Source organism: Scyliorhinus canicula, chromosome 9 (genome assembly GCF_902713615.1).
Source record: "Scyliorhinus canicula chromosome 9, sScyCan1.1, whole genome shotgun sequence".
Taxonomy (NCBI): Eukaryota; Metazoa; Chordata; class Chondrichthyes; order Carcharhiniformes; family Scyliorhinidae; genus Scyliorhinus; species Scyliorhinus canicula.
Window position 1 is genome coordinate 100,142,938 of NC_052154.1, and position 21,706 is coordinate 100,164,643.

A 21,706-nucleotide genomic window follows, 5' to 3' on the forward strand; every position below is an offset into this window, starting at 1 on the left:
AGAACATAAGAACTAGGAGCAGGAATAGGCCATCTGGCCCCTCGAACCTGCTCCGCCATTCAATGAGATCATGGCTGATCTTTTGTGGACTCAGCTCCACTTTCCGGCATGAACACCATAACCCTTAATCCCTTTATTCTTCAAAAAACTATCTTTTTTTCTCTTAAAAACATTTAATGAAGGAGCCTCTACTGCATCACTGGGCAAGGAATTCCACAAATTCACAACCCTTTGGGTGAAGATGTTCCTCCTAAACTCAGTCCTAAATCTACTTCCCCTTATTTTGAGGCTATGCCCCCTAGTTCTGCTTTCACCCGCCAGTGGAAACAACCTGCCCACATCTATCCTATCTATTCCCTTCATAATTTTATATGTTTCTATAAGATCCCTCCTCATCCTTCTAAATTCCAACGAGTACAGTCCCAGTCTACTCAACCTCTCCTCGTAATCCAACCCCTTCAGTTCTGGGATTAATCTAGTGAATCTCCTCTTCACACCCTCCAGTGCCAGTACGTCCTTTCTCAAGTAAGGAGACCAAAACTGAACACAATACTCCAGGTGTGGCCTCACTAACACCTTATACAATTGCAGCATAACCTCCCTAGACTTAAACTCCATCCCTCTAGCAATGAAGGACAACATTCCATTTGCCTTCTTAATCACCTGTTGCACCTGTAAACCAACTTTTTGCGACTCATGCACTAGCACACCCAGGTCTCTCTGCACAGCAACATGTTTTAATATTTTATCATTGAAATAATAATCCCGTTTGCTGTTATTCCTACCAAAATGGATAACCTCACATTTGCCCACATTGTATTCCATCTGCCAGACCCTAGGCCATTCACTTAACCTATCCAAATCCCTCTGCAGACTTCCAGTATCCTCTGCACTTTTCGCTTTACCACTCATCTTAGTGTCATCTGCAAACTTGGACACATTGCCCTTTGTCCCCAACTCCAAATCATCTATGTAAATTGTGAACAATTGTGGGCCCAACACTGATCTCTGAGGGACACCACTAGCTACTGATTGCCAACCAGAGAAACACCCATTAATCCCCACTCTTTGCTTTTTATTAATTAACCAATCCTCTATCCATGCTACTACTTTACCCTTAATGCTATGCATCTTTATCTTATGCAGCAACCTTTTGTGTGGCACCTTGTCAAAGGTTTCTGGAAATCCAGATATACCACATCCATTGGCTCCCCGTTATCTACCGCACTGGTAATGTCCTCAAAGAATTCCACTAAATTGGTTAGGCACAACCTGCCCTTTATGAACCCATGCTGCGTCTGCCCAATGGGACAATTTCTATCCAGATGCCTTGCTATTTCTTCCTTGATGACAGATTCCAGCATCTTCCCTACTACCGACGTTAAGCTCACTGGCCTATAATTACCCGCTTTCTCCCTACCTCGTTTTTTAAACAGTGGTGCCACGTTTGCTAATTTCCAATCCGCCGGGACCACCCCAGAGTCTAGTGAATTTGGTAAATTATCCCTAGTGCATTTGCAATTTCCCTAGCCATCTCTTTTAGCACTCTGGGATGCATTCCATCAGGGCCAGGAGACTTGTCTACCTTTAGCCCCATCAGCTTGCCCATCACTACCTCCTTAGTGATAACAATCCTCTCAAGGTCTTTGCCTGTCATAGCCTCATTTCTATAAGTCACTGGCATGTTATTTGTATCTTCCACTGTGAAGACCGACCCCAAAAACCTGTTCAGTTCCTCAGCCATTTCCTCATCTCCCATTATTAAAACTCCTTTCTCATCCTTTAAAGGACCAATATTTACCTTGGCACTCTTTTGTGTTTTATACATTTGTAGAAACTTTTACTCTCTATTTTTGTATTCTGAGCAAGTTTACTCTCATAATCTATCTTACTCTTCTTTATAGCTTTTTTAGTAGCTTTCTGTTGCCCCCAAAGATTTCCCAGTCCTCTAGTCTCCCACTAATCTTTGCCACTTTGTATGCTTTTTCCTTCAATTTGATACTCTCCCTTATTTCCTTAGATATCCACGGTCGATTTTCTCTCTTTCTGCCATCCTTCCTTTTTGTTGGTATAAACCTTTGCTGAGCACTGTGAAAAATCGCTTTGAACGTTCTCCACTGTTCCTCAACTGTTCCACCATAAAATCTTTGCTCCCAGTCTAGCTTAACTAGTTCTTCTCTCATCCCATTGTAATCTCCTTTGTTTAAACACAAAACACTAGTATTTGATTTTACTTTCTCACCCTCCATCTGTATTTTAAATTCCACCATATTGTGATCGCTCCTTCCGAGAGGATCCCTAACTATGAGATCATGAATCAATCCTGTCTCATTACACAGGACAATATCTAGGACCGCTTGTTCCCTCGTAGGTTCCATTACGTACTGTTCTAGGAAACTATCGTGGATACATTCTATAAACACCTCCTCAAGGTTGCCTTGACCGACCTGGTTAAACCAATCGACATGTAGATTAAAATCCCCCATGATAATTGCTGTACCATTTATACATGCATCAGCTATTTCTTTGTTTATTGCCTGCCCCACCATATTGTCAATATTTGACTTTTTATTGTTAATATCAGTGACTTTTTTGCCTTACTATTCCTGATTTCCACCCAAATGGACTCAACCTTATCCTCCATAGCACTGATGTCATCCCTTACTATTGCCCGGATGTCATCCTTAAATAACAGAGCAACACCACCTCCCTTACCATCCACTCTGTCCTTCCGAGTAGTTTGATAGTCTCGGATATTTAACTCCCATTCGTGACCATCCTTTAACCATGTTTCAAAATGGCCACTAAATCATAGTCATTCATGATGATTTGCGGCATCAACTCATTTACCTTATTCCGAATACCTCGAGTATTCAGGTAAAGTACACTTATATTGGCTTTTTTAACCTCTGTTTTGAATCTTAACACCTAGATCAGTAACCTCTCCTAAGTTACATTTCCTCTTAACTTTTCTCCAAATTTTCCTTGTCGTTGAACCCATATCTTCATGTAACAACCTGCCGCGTCGCTTACCATTAATGTTTTTACTTCCAGTTTTATTCCTTTTAGTATTACAGGGCCTATTCATTGAACTCCCCTCAGTCACTGTACCTTGTACTGTCACCCTTTTTGATTTTTGACTGTGGCTTCTCTGCCTTACACTTTCCCCTTTACTTCGTTTTGCTTCTGTCCCTGTTTTACTACCTTCCAACTTCCTGCATCGGTTCCCATCCCCCTGCCACATTAGTTTAAACCCTCCCCAACAGCTCTAGCAAACACCCCCCCAGGACATCGGTTCCAGTCCTGCCCCAGTGCCGACCGTCCGGTTTGTACTGGTCCCACCTCCCCCAGAACCGGTTCCAATGCCCCAGGAATTTGAATCCCTCCCTCTTGCACCATCTCTCGAGCCACGCATTCATCCTATATATCCTGACATTCCTACTCTGACTAGCTCATGGCACTGGTAGCAATCCTGAGATTACTACCTTTGAGGTCCTACTTTTTAGTTTAACTCTTAACTCCCTGACTTCAGCTTGTCGGACCTCATCCCGTTTTTTACCTATATCATTGGTGCCTATGTGCACCTCGACAGCTGGCTGTATACCCTCCCCCCAGAATGTCCTGCAGCCGCGCCGAGACATCCTTGACCCTCGCACCAGGGAGGCAACATACCATCCTGGAGTCTCGATTGTGTCCGCAGAACCGCCTGTCTATTCCCCTTACGATTGAGTCCCCTATCACTATAACCCTGCCACTCTTCTTCCTGCTGTGCTGCGCAGCAGAGCCAGCCATGGTGCCATGAACCTTGCTGCTGCTGCCTTCCCCTAGTGAGCCATCTCCCTCAACAGTATCCAAAGCGGTATATCTGTTTTGCAGGGAGATGACCGCAGGGGACACCTGCACTGCCTTCCTACTCTTGCTCTGTCTTTTGGTCACCCATTTTCTATCTGGATTTGGTTCGTCACTTTGAGTTAGAATCACTAAAACCTCCTCCTTTTTCTCTCCTTCCCTTTCAAAGTACCTTTTAAGCATATTCACATGACACACTCGGTGAGTTTTCCTTCTATCCGGCGTTTTTACCACATAATTCACCTCACTTAATTTCCTTTCCATCTGATAAGGTCCACCTACCACTGGTAACAATACTAAAACTTTATCTCCACTGGCAAAACTATGAACTTTGGATTTCTTGTCCGCTACCCGTTTCATCACATTTTGTGTAATTTTTAAATGTTGTCTGGCCAATTCATCTGCTCTATTTAATTGTTCCCTAAAATTTTACATGTAATCCAATAATGTAAGTACTGATTTCTCACTCACCAATTCTTCCTTTTAAAAAAAATTTATATTACCCAATTATTTTTTCAAATCTAATAGTTTGCTTTTAGGTACTGGGTGTGACCATAAGGGACTGCGGGTGACCGTCTCCACCCCCAAAAACTTCAGAGCCTCTGAAAGAGCCATTGTCCACAACACACTCCCTATTTAAACTGAAATACCACACCTGAAAAGCAACCACAATATGCTCACCCCTCACTATCTTTAAGTTCACTAAGCCAATCCAATAGATAGACTTTTATCCCCCTCGAGCCCCCAATTTGTTATGGGCCTGGGTTTAGAGAACCCCAAAGTGTATCATGGAGTTCACCTGATCCACACCTTTTAATAGATTGTGGTATGGGGAGTACACGGGCCACTCTACAGGCGTGGTACAGCAGAAATGGAAAAGTATTTTTAAAGCAAAATAATGTTTATTCTATGAACTCAAGTTAACCTTTTTAAAACATACAGTGAACATCTTCGCAACCATCAATTCAAATACAACCCCCAAAGAATACAACACTAAGTAATCCTTAATAACTTCCCAAACAACATCCAGAAGACAAAAGAGACACCTTTTAACAGAAGCACATTAGGTTTACATTCACTACTGAGAACATTTATAATTCTGAATTCACCAAATGATCAAGATATAGTCTTTTCATTGCAGAGAGATCAACAGTACACCTGCTCTGTCTGGCTTCAGCTCCAACACGGAAAATGAAACTAAAACACACCCTATAGCAAACAAGCTCAATCTAATGTAAAAAGCTGACAGACAGCCCAGCTCCACCCACACTCTGACATCACTGCAGTAATATGAGCAGCCAATCATTTATAGAACGACATTCTAATGACAATGACAATAAACAATACAAATACAAATGTACACATAGTTCAGTGTGTAACACAATCCTCCATCTCCCCTTGTTCTCACCTACTCTAAACACAAAATAGGCTAACTCTCCCCTACCCCTAATCTGCCCCCCCTTCCACCCCCTTATTGCATCTGCTGACTGTTCATTTTCTCCGAAGAAGTCGTGAAACGGCTGCCATCTCCGGATGAACCCTAACATTGATCCTCTCAGGGCGAACTTAATTTTCTCATGTCTGAGAAACTCAGCCATGCCACTAACCAATACCCCTGCTTTCGGGCGCTTTGGGTCCCTCCACGCTAATAAGATCCGTCTCCGGGCTACCAAGGAGGCAAAGGCCAAAATGTCAGCCTCTCTCGCCTCCGGGACTCCCGGATCTTCTGACACTCCGAAAATTGCCACCTCTGGCCTCGGCGCCACCCTTGTTTTTAGTACCGAGGACATGACATCTGTAAATCCCTGTCAGTATCCCCTAAGCTTCGGACATGCCCAAAACATATGGACATGGTTTGCTGGCCTTCCTGCACACCTCACACACTTGAAAATGAAATGAAATGAAACGAAAAATGAAATGAAAATCACTTATTGTCATGAGTAGGCTTCAATAAAGTTACTGTGAAAAGCCCCTAGTCGCCACATTCCGGCGCCTGTCCGGGGAGGCTGGTACGGGAATCGAACCGTGCTGCTGGCCTGCTTGGTCTGCTTTAAAAGCCAGCGATTTAGCCCAGTGAGCTAAACCAGCCCCTAGCCCACTTGTCCTCTATCACAAAAAACTTGCTTATCCAGGCCACCGTCATGTGTGCCCAGTGAACCACCTAGAATTGTTTCAGGCTGAGCCTGATACATGATGAGGACGTGTTGACTCTGAGAGCATCCTCCCACAGACCCGCCTCTTCCTCCCCTCCCAGTTCACCTTTCCATTTACCCTTTAGCTTACCTACCTGAGTTTCCTCCCACTCCATGAGTTCTTTACAGATAGCCGAAACCTTCCTCTCCCCCACCCCATTTTAGAAACTACCTTGTCCTGTATCCCCTCTGGCAGTAGGAGCGGAAAGGTTGCAACCTGCCTTCGTACAAAATCCCTTAACTGCCAGATATCGAAACACATTCCCTCCCGGCAATTCAAACTCCTCCTCCAACTCCTCTAAAACATGGAAAGTTGCTATCAATAAATAGATCCCCCAGCCTCTCAATCCATGTTCTCTGCCATCTCCGAAACCCCCCATCCAGCCTCCCCGGTACAAACTGGTGATTGCCACAAATTGGAGCCCACACCAACGCTCCCTCCCCTTCCATATGTTTCCGCCACTTTCCCAGACTCTCAGGGTTGCCACCACCACCGGGCTTGTGGAGTACCGGGCCATCGAGAACGGTAGAGGAGCCGTTACCAATGCCCCCAAACTTGTGCCCTTACATGATGCCACCTCTACTTGCTCCCACACCAACACCTCACCGTCGAAGTCAACGAGAGCTTTGAACGCTAAGTGTTCCAGCAGAGGCTTCAGGGTAAGGATGAACCTTTTCAGTCCTTCTTAACCCATCTCCGTATCATCGCGCAATCCTGTAATTATGGCTCCACTTCCGACTCCATGATCCGCGACCAGATCATTTTCGGGTCCACTCCGACCACCTTCGCCAGCAACTCCTTAAAGTGAAGCAGCTCACCTTCACCATCACCATCGAGACCTGCGTCCTCCATGAGCACGCTACTAACCGATACTCCCATATCAAGGTGGCAGAGACGGCGCGGCAATGCCCCCACGATGCGGAGCGGGTGCAGGCCGTAAAACAGCTCCAGGGCCTGAGTCTGGTTGAGGGCAGCCATTTCACGCGCTTTTCCCGGGCTCCTGCGCATGGGCGCAACGACCGAGAGGACGGCGAGGCCGAGGACCGAACTGTGCAGGTGCGCACATCGTTTGACCGCACCGCGCATGCACGGTGGCGCACGGAGCCTCCTGACGTCGGCGCCATGATGTGCAACAACTGTGGCTCCTCCCACTTAAAGCGGCAATGTCCCCCGAAATCTCAACGCTGTCTCCAGTGTGGCAAGCTTGGACACTACGCAGCCCTGTGCAGATCTGCTCAACCGCCCACCACACATCGATCCCAACAGCAGCGCAGGAACGTCCGGTCAGTGCAGCAATCCGTTGCAGACTCCGACTCCGACATGGTGCCAGATCCCGACTCCGAGGATCTCACATCCCCATTCCGGGTGGGCATTATCACCAAGCATACGATGCTTTCCTCAAAAAAGGTCAAGCCCCTCCCAGTGATGAGCATTGATCCGGACAAGTGGTGTGCCACCCTTATGGTCAACAAATCTCGCATACGCTTCAGGCTCGACACCGGCACCTTGGCTAACCTCATTTCGCAGTCTGACCTGGATAACATCCACGTAAAGCCGAACATCCTTCCATCGGCCTGCCAGCTTCTCGACTACAATGGCAATGCCATTGCTGCCAGTGGCTCATGCCAGCTTGTGGTATCGCACCGTTCTTTAAGAGCCACCTTGCGTTTCAAAATTGTAAGGTCCAACAAAGGGCAGCACGGTAGCATTGTGGATAGCACAATCGCTTCACAGCTCCAAGGTCCCAGGTTCGATTCCAGCTTGGGCCACTATCTGTGCGGAGTCTGCACATCCTCCCTGTGCGTGCGTGGGTTTCCTCCGGGTGCTCCGGTTTCCTCCCACAGTCACAAAGATGTGCAGGTTAGGTGGATTGGCCATGATAAATTGCCCTTAGTGTCCAAAATTATCCTTAGTGTTCGGTGGGGTTACTGGGTTATGGGGGTAGGGTGGAGGTGTTGACCTTGGGTAGGGTGCTCTTTACAAGAGCCGGTGCAGACTCGATGGGCCGAATGGCCTCCTTCTGCACTGTAAATTCTATGAAAGCTTCCTTGCTCGGTGCTCAGGCCTGCAAAATCCTGAATCTTGTGCAGCGGGTTCACTCCATGTCGCCCGCTGAGGCATCAGCTTCGCCAGATGCCAACTTCCAAATCCAATTAAATGACATCATTGCACGATACCACAGCATCTTTGAGGGTATGGGCACACTCCCCTACACGTACAAGATTATTTTGAAACCAAATGCCACACCTGTGGTTCATGCACCCCGTCGGGTGCCGGCGCCCCTTAAGAACAAGAACAAAGAACAAAGAAAATTACAGCACAGGAACAGGCCCTTCGGCCTTCCCAGCCTGCGCCAATCCAGATCCTTTATCTAAACCTGTCACCTATTTTCCAAGGTCTACTTCCCTCTGTTTCCCACCCATTCATATACCTGTCCAGATGCATCTTAAATGATGCTATCGTGCCCGCCTCTACCACCTCCGCTGGAAAAGCATTCCAGGCACCCACCACCCTCTGCGTAAAAAACTTTCCACGCACATCTCCCTTAAAATTTCCCCCTCTCACCTTGAAATCGTGACTCCTTGTAATTGACACCCCCACTCTTCGAAAAGCTTGTTGCTATCCACCCTGTCCATACCTCATAATTTTGTAGACCTCAATCAGGTCCCCCCTCAACCTCCGCCTTCTTTCCAACGAAAACAATCTTAATCTGCTCAACCTTTCTTCATAGCTAGCACCCTCCATACCAGGCAACATCCTGGTGAACCTCCTCTGCACCCTCTCTAAAGCATCCACATCCTTCTGGTAATGTGGCGACCAGAACTGCACACAGTATTCCAAATGTGGCCTAACCAAAGTCCTATACAATTGTAACATGACCGCCTCAAGCAGCAGCTGCAAGACCTTCAGGACCAGGGCGTAATTTCTAAGGTAACAGAACCCACGGACTGGGTTAGCTCCATGGTTTGTGTCAAAAAAACATCAGGGGAACTGCGCATTTGTATCGACCCCAGTGATTTGAACTGTAACATCATGAGGGAACACTACCCTATCCCAAAGCGCGAAGAGCTCACCTGCGAAATGGCTCGCGCCAAGTTTCTCACGAAGCTGGTGCCTCCAATGGGTTTTGGCAGATACAACTTGACGCATCCAGTCGAAAGCTCTGCAGTTTTACACCCAGTTTGGCCGGTATTGTTACAACCGGATGCCCTTTGGTATCATCTCCGCCTCGGAGGTGTTCCACCGAATAATGGAGCAAATGATGGAGGGCATCGAGGGGGAGCGATTGAACGTCGATGACACCATTGTCTGGTCCACGACTCCGCAGGAACACATCGATCGCCTCAAGCGAGTGTTCCAGAGGATCCATGAGCATGGCCTCCGATTCAACAGAGCCAAATGATCGTTCGGTCAAGCAGAAATAAAGTTCCTAGGCGACCATATTTTGCAGTTCGGTGTGCAGCCAGATGCAGATAAGGTGTCGGCGATCAATGCCATGAAGACACCGGAGGACAAGAAGGCGGTCCTCCGCTTCCTGGGGATGGTCAACTTCCTTGGGAAGTTTATCCCCAACCTTGCATCTCACACCACAGCTCTCCGCAATCTTGTAAAGAAAACCACCGACTTCCAGTGGGTCCCCGCTCATGAGCGAGAGTGGTGTGAGCTCAGGGCGAAACTCACCAAGGCCCCGGTACTGGCATTCTTTGACCTAGCCAAGGAGACGAAGATCTCCACTGATGCGAGCCAGTCTGGCATTGGGGCAGTACTCCTCCAGCGCGATGAATCCTCCTCCTGGGCCCCAGTCACATATGCATCTAGAGCCATGACACCTACTGAGCAGCGCTCTGCTCAAATCGAGAAAGAGTGCCTGGGCCTCCTCATGGGGATTGACAAATTCCATGACTACGTGTATGGACTCCCCAAATTTACGGTCGAAATGGACCACAGGTCACTGGTTCACATCATACAGAAGGACCTCAACGATATGACGCCACGCCTACAACGCATCCTCCTCAAACTCAGAAGCTATGATTTCGACCTGGTCTACACCCTGGGCAAGGAGCTCATTTGGCCGATGCACTCTCTCGCTCCATCACCACGCCGTGCGAGCAGTCAGACTTAGTCTGCCAGATCGATGCCCATGTTGTGTTCTGCGCATCCAACTTTCCTGCCACTGATGAAAGGGTCGTGCAGATTTGTCATGAAACGGCCAGGAATCCTCTACTCCAACGGGTCATGCGCCATCTCACAGATGGGTGGCAAAAGGGCCAGTGCCCACAGTTCTACAATATAAAAGACGATCTGGCAGTGGTCGATGGCATACTGATGAAATTGGACAGGATAGTAATACCACAGAGTGTGCGAGAGATCGTCCTTGGCCAGATCCACGAGGGACACCTGGGGGTGGAAAAGTGTCGCCGGCAAGCCCGAGAGGCAGTATACTGGCCTGGCATCAATCAGGACATCGCCAACACTGTCCTCAATTGCCCAACGTGCCAACGGTTCCAGCCGGCTCAGCCGAAAGAGACTTTGCAGCCGCATGAACTGGTGTCGTCCCCATGGACCAAGGTTGGCATTGATCTCTTCCACGCAAAAATACTTCCTCATTATGGATTATTTTTCGAACTACCCCGAGGTGGTCAGACTGCATGACCTCACATCAGCGACAGTCATCAGGGCATGCAAAGAGACCTTTGCCCGTCATGGCATTCCACTCACGGTCATGACTGATAAAGGCCCATGCTTCTTCAGTCAGGAGTGGACCGATTTTGCCCGACGGTATAATTTCACGCACGTCACCTCGAGCCTCCACTACCCCCAGTCAAATGGGAAAGCTGAGAAGGGGGTACACATTGTCAAACGACTGCTGTGTAAAGCGGCTGATTCAGGTTCAGATTTTAACCTGGCACTGCTAGCCTACAGGGCGACTCCCTTGTCCGCTGGCCTGTCCCTAGCACAACTGCTAATGAACCGCACACTACGGACGATGGTGCCTGCAATCCACATCCCGGATTTTCAATTTAACAATTTTCCGGTCCTGCAAAGAATGCAACTGTCTCGGGCCCAATGCAAGTCGGCGTATGACGCCCACGCCACGGATCTCCCTGCTCTCGTCCCTCCTGACCGAGTTTGTGTTCAGCTACCTGACGGTGGCTGGTCTGCCACAGCTGTGGTGGTCAAGCAAGTGGCCCCCAGATCATTTCTAGTTCGCATGCATGATGGCTCTTTTCTTTGGCGTAATAGGCGGGCACTGCGGCTGCTTCCACGCTCGCCACCTGAACGTGATGTCCCACCTCACGTGCTGATTCTTCAGGACACACCCTTCCAAGAGGTCACCGATCTGCCACTTCTTTTGCCACCCTCTACATTGGATGCAGCTCCGCCCATTCTAGTGCAGGCGGCCCCTGACCCTCCCTTGAGGCGGTCAGCCAGAATTCGTCGGCTGCCACAGAGACTGAATTTATAGACTGAATGTTTCATTGCCTTGTTCTTCGTTTACTGTACATATTGTTCTTTCTAATTTGTTGTATGCACTCTATCTGCACTAGACACCTTCCCATGTAAATATGTTCACGCATTTTGTATATAGTCAGGCTCCTAATCATGTAAATACACTCACATACTTTGTGTATAGTCAGGCTCATACACACACTCACTATTTATTGACATATACACATTTTTTAAAAGGGGGGAGATGTCATAATATACACACAAGCATATGATGGTGCACAGACAGACATTGATTGACACACAGGATGACCAATGAACACACAGGACACAGCAGCCAATCACCAGATAGGACACGGCCACTATAAAGCCAGAGGGCACTAATTTTCCCGCTCTCTTGGGATGCAGCCTCTGAGAGAGCCAGAGCCCGTGATCAGCAACACGAACATCCACCATGTGGTAGTAAGATAGTCTGGTCAGGTTAGCCTCAGGTCTCCAGTCAACTCAGCATAGTTGCATTTCTCCAAGTGTTGGAAGCCTGTCTCTCTCACTGCTATGGTAAACACAGTCCTCGCAGACCCAGCATACCCAACACATCTGTCACCTCGCTCCCCAGCCTCTTTAAATGCCCTCATCAGGAGCATGCCCAGTATCCCAAAGAACTTCTTGTAAAATTCCACTGGGTAACCGTCCGGTCCCGGGGCCTTGCCCGGCTGCATGGCCTCCAATCCCTTTGCTACATCTACAACCCCGATCGGGGCTCCCAGCCCCTCCACTAACCCTAACTCCACCTTTGGAAACTCCAACTCTTTCAAAAAGCGCCTCATCTGCTCCATCCAACCTGGGGGTTCCGACTCATACAGCTGACTGTAAAACTCCTTATACACCCCATTTACCCCTGCTGGGTCCAATACCATGTTTCCCCCCTCTGTCCTTCATTCTTCCAATCTCCCTGGCCGCCACCCTCTTCCTTAGCTAGTGTGCTAACATCTTGCTGGCCATCTTACCATACCCGTACATCGCGCCCCCTCAACTGCCCCACCACCTTCCCTGTGGATAGCAGACCAAACTCCATCTGCAGCTTCTGCCGCTCCTTCAACAGCCCCGCCTCCGGGGCTTCAGAATACCTTCTATCCACCTGGAGTATTTTCCTAACCAGCCTATCCATCTCTACCCGCTCCACTTTCTCCCTATGAGCCCGTATCGAAATTAGCTCCCCCCTAATCATTGCCTTCAGCGCTTCCCATACCGTTGCTGCCGAAACTTCCCCTGTATCATTTATCTCCAAATAATTCTGGATGGCCTCCTTCACCTGCCCGCACACCCCTTCATCCGCTAACAATCCTACATTCAATCTCCACAGCAGGTGCTGAACCCCATCCTTGCTCACCGTAGATCCACCCAGTGTGGGGCATGATCCGACACAACAATCGGCGAATACTCGGTATCCGCCACCCCCGCTAATAAAGCCCTGTTTAAAATCAAAAAATCAATCTGGGAGTACACTTTGTGCATGTTGGGGGGAAAAAAGAAAACTCCTTTGGTTTACAAGTGCAACAGGTGATTAAGAAGGCAAATGGAATTTTGTCCTTCATTGCTAGAGGGATGGAGTTTAAGACTAGGGAGGTTATGTTGCAATTGTATAAGGTGTTAGTGCGGCCACACCTGGAGTATTGTGTTCAGTTTTGGTCTCCTTACTTGAGAAAGGACGTACTGGCACTGGAGGGTGTGCAGAGGAGATTCACTAGGTTAATCCCAGAGCTGAAGGGGTTGGATTATGAGGAGAGGTTGAGTAGACTGGGACTGTACTCGTTGGAATTTAGAAGGATGAGGGGGGATCTTATAGAAACATTTAAAATTATGAAGGGAATAGATAGGATAGATGCGGGCAGGTTGTTTCCACTGGCGGGTGACAGCAGAACTAGGGGGCATAGCCTCAAAATAAGGGGAAGTAGATTTAGAACTGAGTTTAGGAGGAACTTCTTCACCCAAAGGGTTGTGAATCTATGGAATTCCTTGCCCAGTGAAGCAGTTGAGGCTCCTTCATTACATGTTTTAAGGTAAAGATAGATAGTTTTTTGAAGAATAAAGGGATTAAGGGTTATGGTGTTCGGGCCGGAAAGTGGAGCTGAGTCCACAAAAGATCAGCCATGATCTAATTGAATGGCGGAGCAGGCTCGAGGGGCCAGATGGCCTACTCCTGCTCCTAGTTCTTATGTTCTTATGTTCTTTGCTCTTGGCCATCCGAACCTCCACGTGTATACACTCCCATCTGTTCCACAAACCCCTTTAGCTCTTTCGCCCGGCTTGCACCCTCCCTTTCCTTGAACTTGACCGGTCCAACCTCGGATCAATGACTATATTGAATTGTCCCCCCCCCCAAATGATCAGCTTATGCGAGTCCAGGTCTGGGATCTTCCCTCACACCCGCCTCACAGACTCCATGCCGTCCCAATTTGGAGCGTAAGTATTCACTAATACCACCGTCATCCCCTCCAGCTTCCCACTCACCATGATATATCTACCCCCTGAGTCCACCACTGTATTCCCTACCTCAAATGACACCCGCTTATTAATCAGGTTCACAACCCCCCTGGTCTTAGAATCAAGCCCCGAGTGAAATACCTGCCCGACCCACCCCTTCCTCAGTCTAGTTTGATCAACTACCCTCAGGTGTGTCTCTTGCAGCATTGCCACGTCCACCTTGAATCTCCTCAAATGCGTGAACACGCGAGCCCTGTTGACCGGCCCATTCCGCCCTCTCACGTTCCATGTGATCAACCCCCCCCCTCGCCAATCAACCGCCACCCTTCGGCCAGCCACCAACTCTCGTCCCACTGTCCTCGACCTCCAATTCGTCTCCCAACGCTAGTCCAGCCCCTGTCAGAAGAACAATTCTTCCCCTCCCACGAACAAAACAACAATCCCAACCCCTCAAATCAAACTAGTCACCTGCTCGCCCCCCCACTGCACTTCCGTGAGCTAGCCCACCCAGCTAGCCTGGTAGCCCTCGCCCATGGCGCCAAGCATCCTACCCCCTATTGTTTTCCCTCCCCCCCCCGCCCGCACAAAAATCCATATGCAAAACATCACAATCCCCCAACAAACACAAAGAAGAAAATACCACCCCAACCCACATAATAACAAAGTTAACCCGCACACAAAACTGAAAAACTTCCCAAAAGATTGGTACAAAAACACTACATACACCTTCTCCTGCAGCCTTTTCTGATGGTCCCTCATCAGATCCATCTCCATTCCCCATTGCAGTTAGCTGGCCCTCGTGCTCAGACCCCTCCTCTTCCACCCGATCAATCCCCATCTTAATCGGGTCCAGATACTCCTGTCTTTGCTTACCGAAACTCTCCTGGAGGAGTTTCACCGGCTGCTCCGTTGACCACTGGGCCAGCAATCTCAGCTCCTCAACAATCTCTTCTTTGCAGACTACTTCAGGTCCATGACTCCATAAACTGGAAGGGGATTCCTCTTCTCTGCCTATCCAGTCCCCAATTTTACTGGTCAAATCCCCCATAAATTGGGGCAATAGATCCGAAATGTCCACAGGAGCGGGAGCTACCAAAAAAGCGACTTCTCACTCCATGGCTGCCACCGGAAGTCTGCACCATGCTAACATGTTGGCCTTTCAACCCCTGCAGACAATGGCATTCGGACACCAATCTGCGATGCTGGCTGCCATAGCGATGGCCGCCGTGCTGCATAATGCCCTGTGTCAGCATGAGCAGAGGGCACTCAGAGAGGAGGCGGAGGCTGCAGCAGAGGAGCAGGCCGCAGCGGGGCAAGTGACAGCGCACAGACTGGAGGGCAGGCCGCCTAACAGGTCGAGGAGGTGCCAAACGGGCTCTGGATGAGGCCCGGCGTGTACCGCAACCGCATGTCGTTCAAGGACCTGCCGGACCGGGCTAGCCGACGGAGACTGCGGATGAGCAGAGAGACTGTCAGACACATCTGCCAGACGATGGCACCTCGGGAGTATGGCAGAGGACACCCGCTCCCGGTGACTGTCAAGGTGATGGTCGCCCTCAACCTTTATGCCACGGGGCCTTCCAGTTGCAGATCGGGAACCTGTCTGGAATTTCACAGACAGTGGCGCACAGGTGCATCAGTGCCATCACGGACTCCCTTTATGCACGTTCTCCCCATGTGTGCGTGGGTTTCCTTCGGGTGATCCGGTTTCCTCCCACAGTCCAAAGATGTGCAGGTTAGGTTGATTGGCCATGCTAAATTGCCCTTAGTGTCCAAAATTACCGTTAGTTTTGGGGGGGTTTACTGGGTTATGGGGATAGGGTGGGGGTGTGGGCTTGGGAAGGATGCTCTTTCCAAAGCCGGTGCATACTCGATGGGCCGAATGGACTCCTTCTGCACTGTAAATTCTATGATCTATGCCCATGCGGAGCGGTACATCCAGTACCATGTGGAACACGCCCACCAGGATGCCTGGGCAGTGGGGTTTGCAGCCGTCGCCGGGATGTATGTCGCCCTACGGCCATTGGCGGATAACAGGGCACTGTGTACAAACAGAAAGGGCTGCCACTTGATGACCATGTGTGACCAACAGATGAGCATTATGCACATCTATGCCCAATACCCGGGCAGTGTGCATGACTCATTCAAACTGGCACACTCAGTAATTCCCGATATGTTTGAGGGGCGACAGGGATTACCCGTTGCGGTCGTGGCTGATCATAGAATTTACAGTGCAGAAGGAGGCCATTCGGCTCATTGAGTCTGCACCGGCTCATGGAAAGAGCACACCACCCAAGCCCACACCCCATCCCTATAACCCTTCAACCCCACCCAACCGTTCCTGTACCAGCCTCCCCGAACAGGCGCAGGAATGTGGCGATTAGGGGCTTTTCACAGTAACTTAATTTGAAGCCTACTTGTGACAATAAGCAATTTTCAGGTTTTTTTTGTTTTCAACACTAAGGGCAATTTTGGACACTAAGGGCAATTTAGCATGGCCAATCCACCAAACCTGCACATCTTTGGGCTGTGGGAGGAAACCGGAGCACCCGAAGGAAACCCACCCACAGACGTGGAGAACGTGGAGACTCCGCATAGACAGTGACCCAAGCTGAGAATCGAACCTGGGACCCTGGAGCTGAGAAGCAATTGTGCTAACCACTATGCTACCGTGCTGCCCACTACCACTGATGACGCCTTTCCGGAGGCTACAGATCGACGCAGAGACCCTCTACAATTATGTCCGTACAGCTAACAGGGATGTGGTTGAGCGGTGCTTCAGAGTCCTGAAGATGCCTTTCGGGTGCCTGTACTGTTCTGGAGCGGCCTTCCAGTATGAAGCTAAGAGGATCGCCCGCATCATGGTGGCCTGCTGTGTCTTTCACAATATAGCCCAGCAGAGAGGCGATGTGCTGGAGGAGGATGAGGAGGAAGGGCAGGCCTCGTCTGATGAGGAGGATGAGGGGGATGGGGGACAATGAGCAGGACATGGGGTCTGGGCAGGCACATAAGGCCGCTCAACACCATCGCCAAGGCCAACGTGCACAGGACGCCCTCGTCGCCTTACATTTTACCGACTAGTGGAGGGAGTGGGATTGCTGGCAAAGGGCACAGACACTCCCATTCCAGACCCACAACCACTTACCTCCCACACCAACAAACCCCCTCAGCTCCCACACCACCAAACCACCCGCGTGCACACCCCCTCCGTTATACATACCTGCAACACGACGAGCTGAGGGCATTGGGTTGGCAATGACAGCGGGTCTGGTCCGTGGGATGGAGGATGATGAAAACATTGCCTCCACCATGGACGCCACCGTGTGGTATCGGTCTGGGTGGCACGCCTGACCCTGCTCCTGAACGCGGATAGACTCCTCCACATGCGCCTTCAGGTGCTGGAAACCGGCAGTCATCCCTACCTGTAGTCCCTGGGTCTCTGACTGTACCTCCACTGTGGCTGGGTCTGGATGTTCCAGGAGCCTGGGACCCCTCTGGGCGGCAGCTGGTTCCTGGGGTTGGCCTTCCCTCTGACCGTCCGACCTCTCGGCTGCACCTACCTCCACCTGCTGTACTGGACCAACGGTGTAGTGGGCACCAGATAGTGTCCCAGGAGCCTCTTCACTAAAGTGCCCAACTGAGGTGATAGTTTCTGGGATGGTGGAGGGTGTTGGAGACAGCTGTGACGGAAAGTCAGTGACCTCCTCTGACCTGAACTCCGGGGTCTCCTGAGTCTAGGGCAGAGGGTTGGTGTTCTCCCCGTCAGTGGTCGGCTGCCTGGGGGAGGGGGCAACGGCTCTGACACTGTCTGGGGTTGGGGGTCTCCGGATGGACGGGGCCCATCTCCAGCAGGTCCTGTAATACAGAAGACGACATGTATTATTAGACAGTCGGGTTGGGGAGGGGCGCGGGTTGGGTGTGGGGGAAGGGGAAGGATGGAAAGTGGGGGATGGTGTTGTGGGGGGGTGGGGGGTGAGAGTTGGTGTTGTGGGGGGTGGTAGTGTGGGGAAGATTGGGGGTGGTAGTGTGGGGGAGTGGAGGGTGGTGGGGTGGGTGGTAGGTTGGGGTGGGTAGGTGGGGAGTGATGGTGGGTTGGGGGTGGGGGGAGTCCACACATCTTTCATGAGGATCCGCAACTAAGCAGGAGGTCTCACTTGCTCCATGTCGGCGACCTCCCTTTCCTCTGGGCCGCCGGCCACGTCCAGTGCCCTCTACTTGGGCATGGTGAGGGGCAGCAGGTCCGGTGGTCCCCCTCCGATCTTCTCCCACTCCTGGCGGTTGTGCATGACCTTTTCCTGGGGTGGGGGGGCACATAAACATAAACACTGTTAGACATTCCGACGCATGCAGCCCAGGGGTTTGGTAGATGATGGCATCAGAGGCCAGGGCACCCGGCCATTGCGGCTGGCACGGGTGCTGGCATGTGAGGCAGGGTGGGTGTTCAGCCATCCCCATGTGTGTGGGGGGGAGTGGGGTAGAGAGGGATTGGCTCCAGGGGCACAGTGCTGCCTACACACCCTGGCCGCCTTGAGGCGGTTGTGCACTTTCTTCCTGCAGTGAATGCCAGTCCGGATGACATAGCCAATGGCGCTGACCGCCTCTGCCACCTTCACCCAGGCAAGGCGAACGGCGACACCTGATGGCCTTCCTCCCGGGCCGGGTACTGGGTCATCCTTCTCTCCTCCATGCGTCCAGGAGGGTGTCCAGCTCAGCGTCCCTGAACCGTGGCGCTGCTCTCCTTCCAGCCATCTTGTTGAGTGGGTTGGTGTGTGTGGAGGGATGGATCGTATAAGTACGGCTGTGGCGTGTAAGCCTCATGTGCGGCAATCACGGACCCGACTAATCCAGCGCCCTTTTTCTTGTAAACGGTTGCGTTTCACATGGCGATGGTGCTAGCCCATTTAGAGTTGCAGAATCGGTGCACCTGTTGCGCCTGTTTGTTGTTGTAAAACTCCACTGTTCCCATGTCAGCGTCAGCACTTAGTCTCAAAATCGGAGAAAGCAGCTTTCAACCCAGACTCCCAAAAACAGTGGCAGTGACATAGTGGTATTGTCGCTGGACTAGTAATCACGAGAACCGGGGTAACGCTCTGAAGAACAGGGTTCGAATCCCACCATGGGAGCTAGAGATATTTGTCTGAAAAAAATATCTGGTTCACTAATATCCTTTCGGGAAGATCTGCCATCCTTTCCTGGTGTGGCCTACATGTGATTCCAGACGCACAGCAACGTGATTGACTCTTTGAATGCCCTCAGGGATTGGCAATAAATACTGGCCTTGCCAATGACACCCACATGGTGTCCGCACATCCTCGCAAAAATTAGAATGCGTGGCTCAAAGACTGGTATGGGAGAAGTCGGTTTAGGTTTGTGGGACACTGGTACCAGTACTGGCAAAGGATCAAATTTGGGAAGATGTGTATACGAAAGAGTGGAGACAAGGCAAGAGAGAGATAGGAACTAAAATGTGAAATGATAAATAGACCAGAAAGGGACAGGGAATACAAATAGGAAATCAGCAAATAAGGCCACAATGAGACCACTCCCACTCCCATGCCTGCACACCATTCCCAGAAGTAACTTCTTATCTTTATCATTTCTCATCTCAACCCAAATTGCTTCTACATCCTGGTTTCCTAAACTTGAGTCATTCCTCTCTAATATGCTGATATCATCATTAATTAACAGTGCCACCCCTCCACCTGTTCTCAACTTCCTATCCTTCCTAAATGTCACATATCCTTCAATGCTCAGGTTCCAAATTATGTCATCCTGTAGTCATGTCTCTATCATGGCTATCAGATCATACTTATTAATTTTGATTTGCGCTATCAGTTCATCTGTTTTTTTTTAATGCTACATGCATTCAGATAGTTTTGTCCTTTTATCATTTTTGTCGCATTTAGCCTTTTCTGTTTATCAATGCTATGGGTGGTCAGGGAAGAAGCGAAAAGTTGCAGTCCTCTGCCTTGGGTTTTGCTGTCTCTTTCACTGTCTCTCCCAACTCTTCTTTTTTCTATTTTTCAGATTTGTTTGTAAAAATAATGGCATCATATTTGAGAACCAACTTGTGCAGATTGGTCTGAAATCTGAATTTAGACAGAATTTGGGTAAGTTTTCTTTGTTTCTTCTCCTCCATCTCTCTCCTTACTTGCATCCTGGTAATGGTTCATGATTTTCCCTGCTTTGTCCAGTTCTCCCGCATGTGTTAAAGCTGAAGTGCAGAACAAAGTACAAAGAAAAGTACAGCACAGGAACAGGCCATTCGGCCCTCCAAGCCTGTGCCGACCATGCTGCCCGTCGAAACTAAAATCGTCTACACTTCCGGGGTCCATATCCCTCTATTCCCATCCTATTCATGTATTTGTCAGACTCATGTATTTGTCAGACTTGGATTAAATACTGGAATTACAGAGCAAGATCTGAAGAGAAGAGTCTGGTGTTCACTGCATCTATGATGCACAGGTGAGGAGTTACCAGAAATGCTGCTTGTCAGGTGTTAACTAACTCCAATGATCTGTCTGGTGACAAAATGAGAATAAGTTCTCAGTGGCACCTATCATAGTTTTGCTAGTTCTAGTGCCTTATGATAAGATTGATAGCTCATGTTACGAACAGGAGAAGATTAACATAGAACATTACAGTGCAGTACAAGCCCTTCGGGCCCTCGATGTTGCACCGACCTGTGAAACCATCTGAAGCCTATCTGACCTACACTATTCCATTTTCATCCATATGTCTATCTAATGACCATTTGAATGCCCATATGTTGGCGAGTCCACTACTGTTGCAGGCAGGGCATTCCACGCCCTTACTACTCTCTGAGTAAAGAACCTACCTCTGACATCTGTCCTATATCTATCTCCCCTCAATTTAAAGCTATGTCCCCTCGTGCTAGACATCACCATCCGAGGAAAAAGGCTCTCACTGTCCACCCTATCTAATCCTCTGATCATCTTGTATGCCTCAATTAAGTCACCTCTTAACCTTCTCTCTAATGAAAACAGCCTCAAGTCCCTCAGCCTTCCCTCATAAGATCTTCCCTCCATACCAGGCAACATTCTGGTAAATCTCCTCTGCACCCTTTGCTTCCACATCCTTCCTATAATGCGGCGACCAGAATTGCACGCAATACTCCAAATGTGGCCGCACCAGAGTTTTGTACAGCTGCAACATGACCTCCTGGCTCCGAAACTCAATCCCTCTACCAATAAAAGCTAACACACCGTACACCTTCTTAACAACCCTCTCAACCTGAGTGGCAACTTTGAGGGATCTATGTACATGGACATTAATTTAAGCAACCCTAATTTCTCCTCTCTCAAAATGTAGAGAGGGGTATATTTATTGAAATTTTATGTTTTAGAGAACAACGCAACAAATTACAAAATTATACATCACCATAAACTGGGGGGGAGAGCTGCTCAACATACATGAGCACTGAATGGAACAGGAAAACAACAATTCAACTGGCTCAATACAATCATTAGAGAAAACTAGATGTTAATATAGCCCCACGAGAGACTGAGGAAGAAACAGGATAAGATCATGAAAGCATGACAAAATGGTGCACATCCTCCCACATCACACAAGCCTCTAATCATCATGGGAAATCAGAACAAACTTCCCGCACCATGATTAGTCGTGCACTAACGTACATCTCCCTCAATTCCAGCAGCACCAATGGCACCAATGACTCATTACAGCCTCCTCTTTCTGGATACCAGACCCA

At 49.4% G+C, this 21,706-nt stretch overlaps 1 protein-coding gene across 12 annotated transcripts in view; it reads left to right on the plus strand.

Moving 5' to 3' along the window:
• Nucleotides 1–21,706, plus strand: part of LOC119971578 (AP-2 complex subunit alpha-2-like) — a 527,190-nt gene that overhangs the window by 361,527 nt on the left and 143,957 nt on the right. For all 12 annotated transcript variants that reach the window (XM_038807337.1, XM_038807343.1, XM_038807342.1 and 9 more), the window contains one exon: nucleotides 20,002–20,084. In XM_038807337.1, the coding sequence (XP_038663265.1) occupies nucleotides 20,002–20,084 (83 nt within the window). The remainder of the gene's footprint in view (nucleotides 1–20,001; nucleotides 20,085–21,706) is intronic.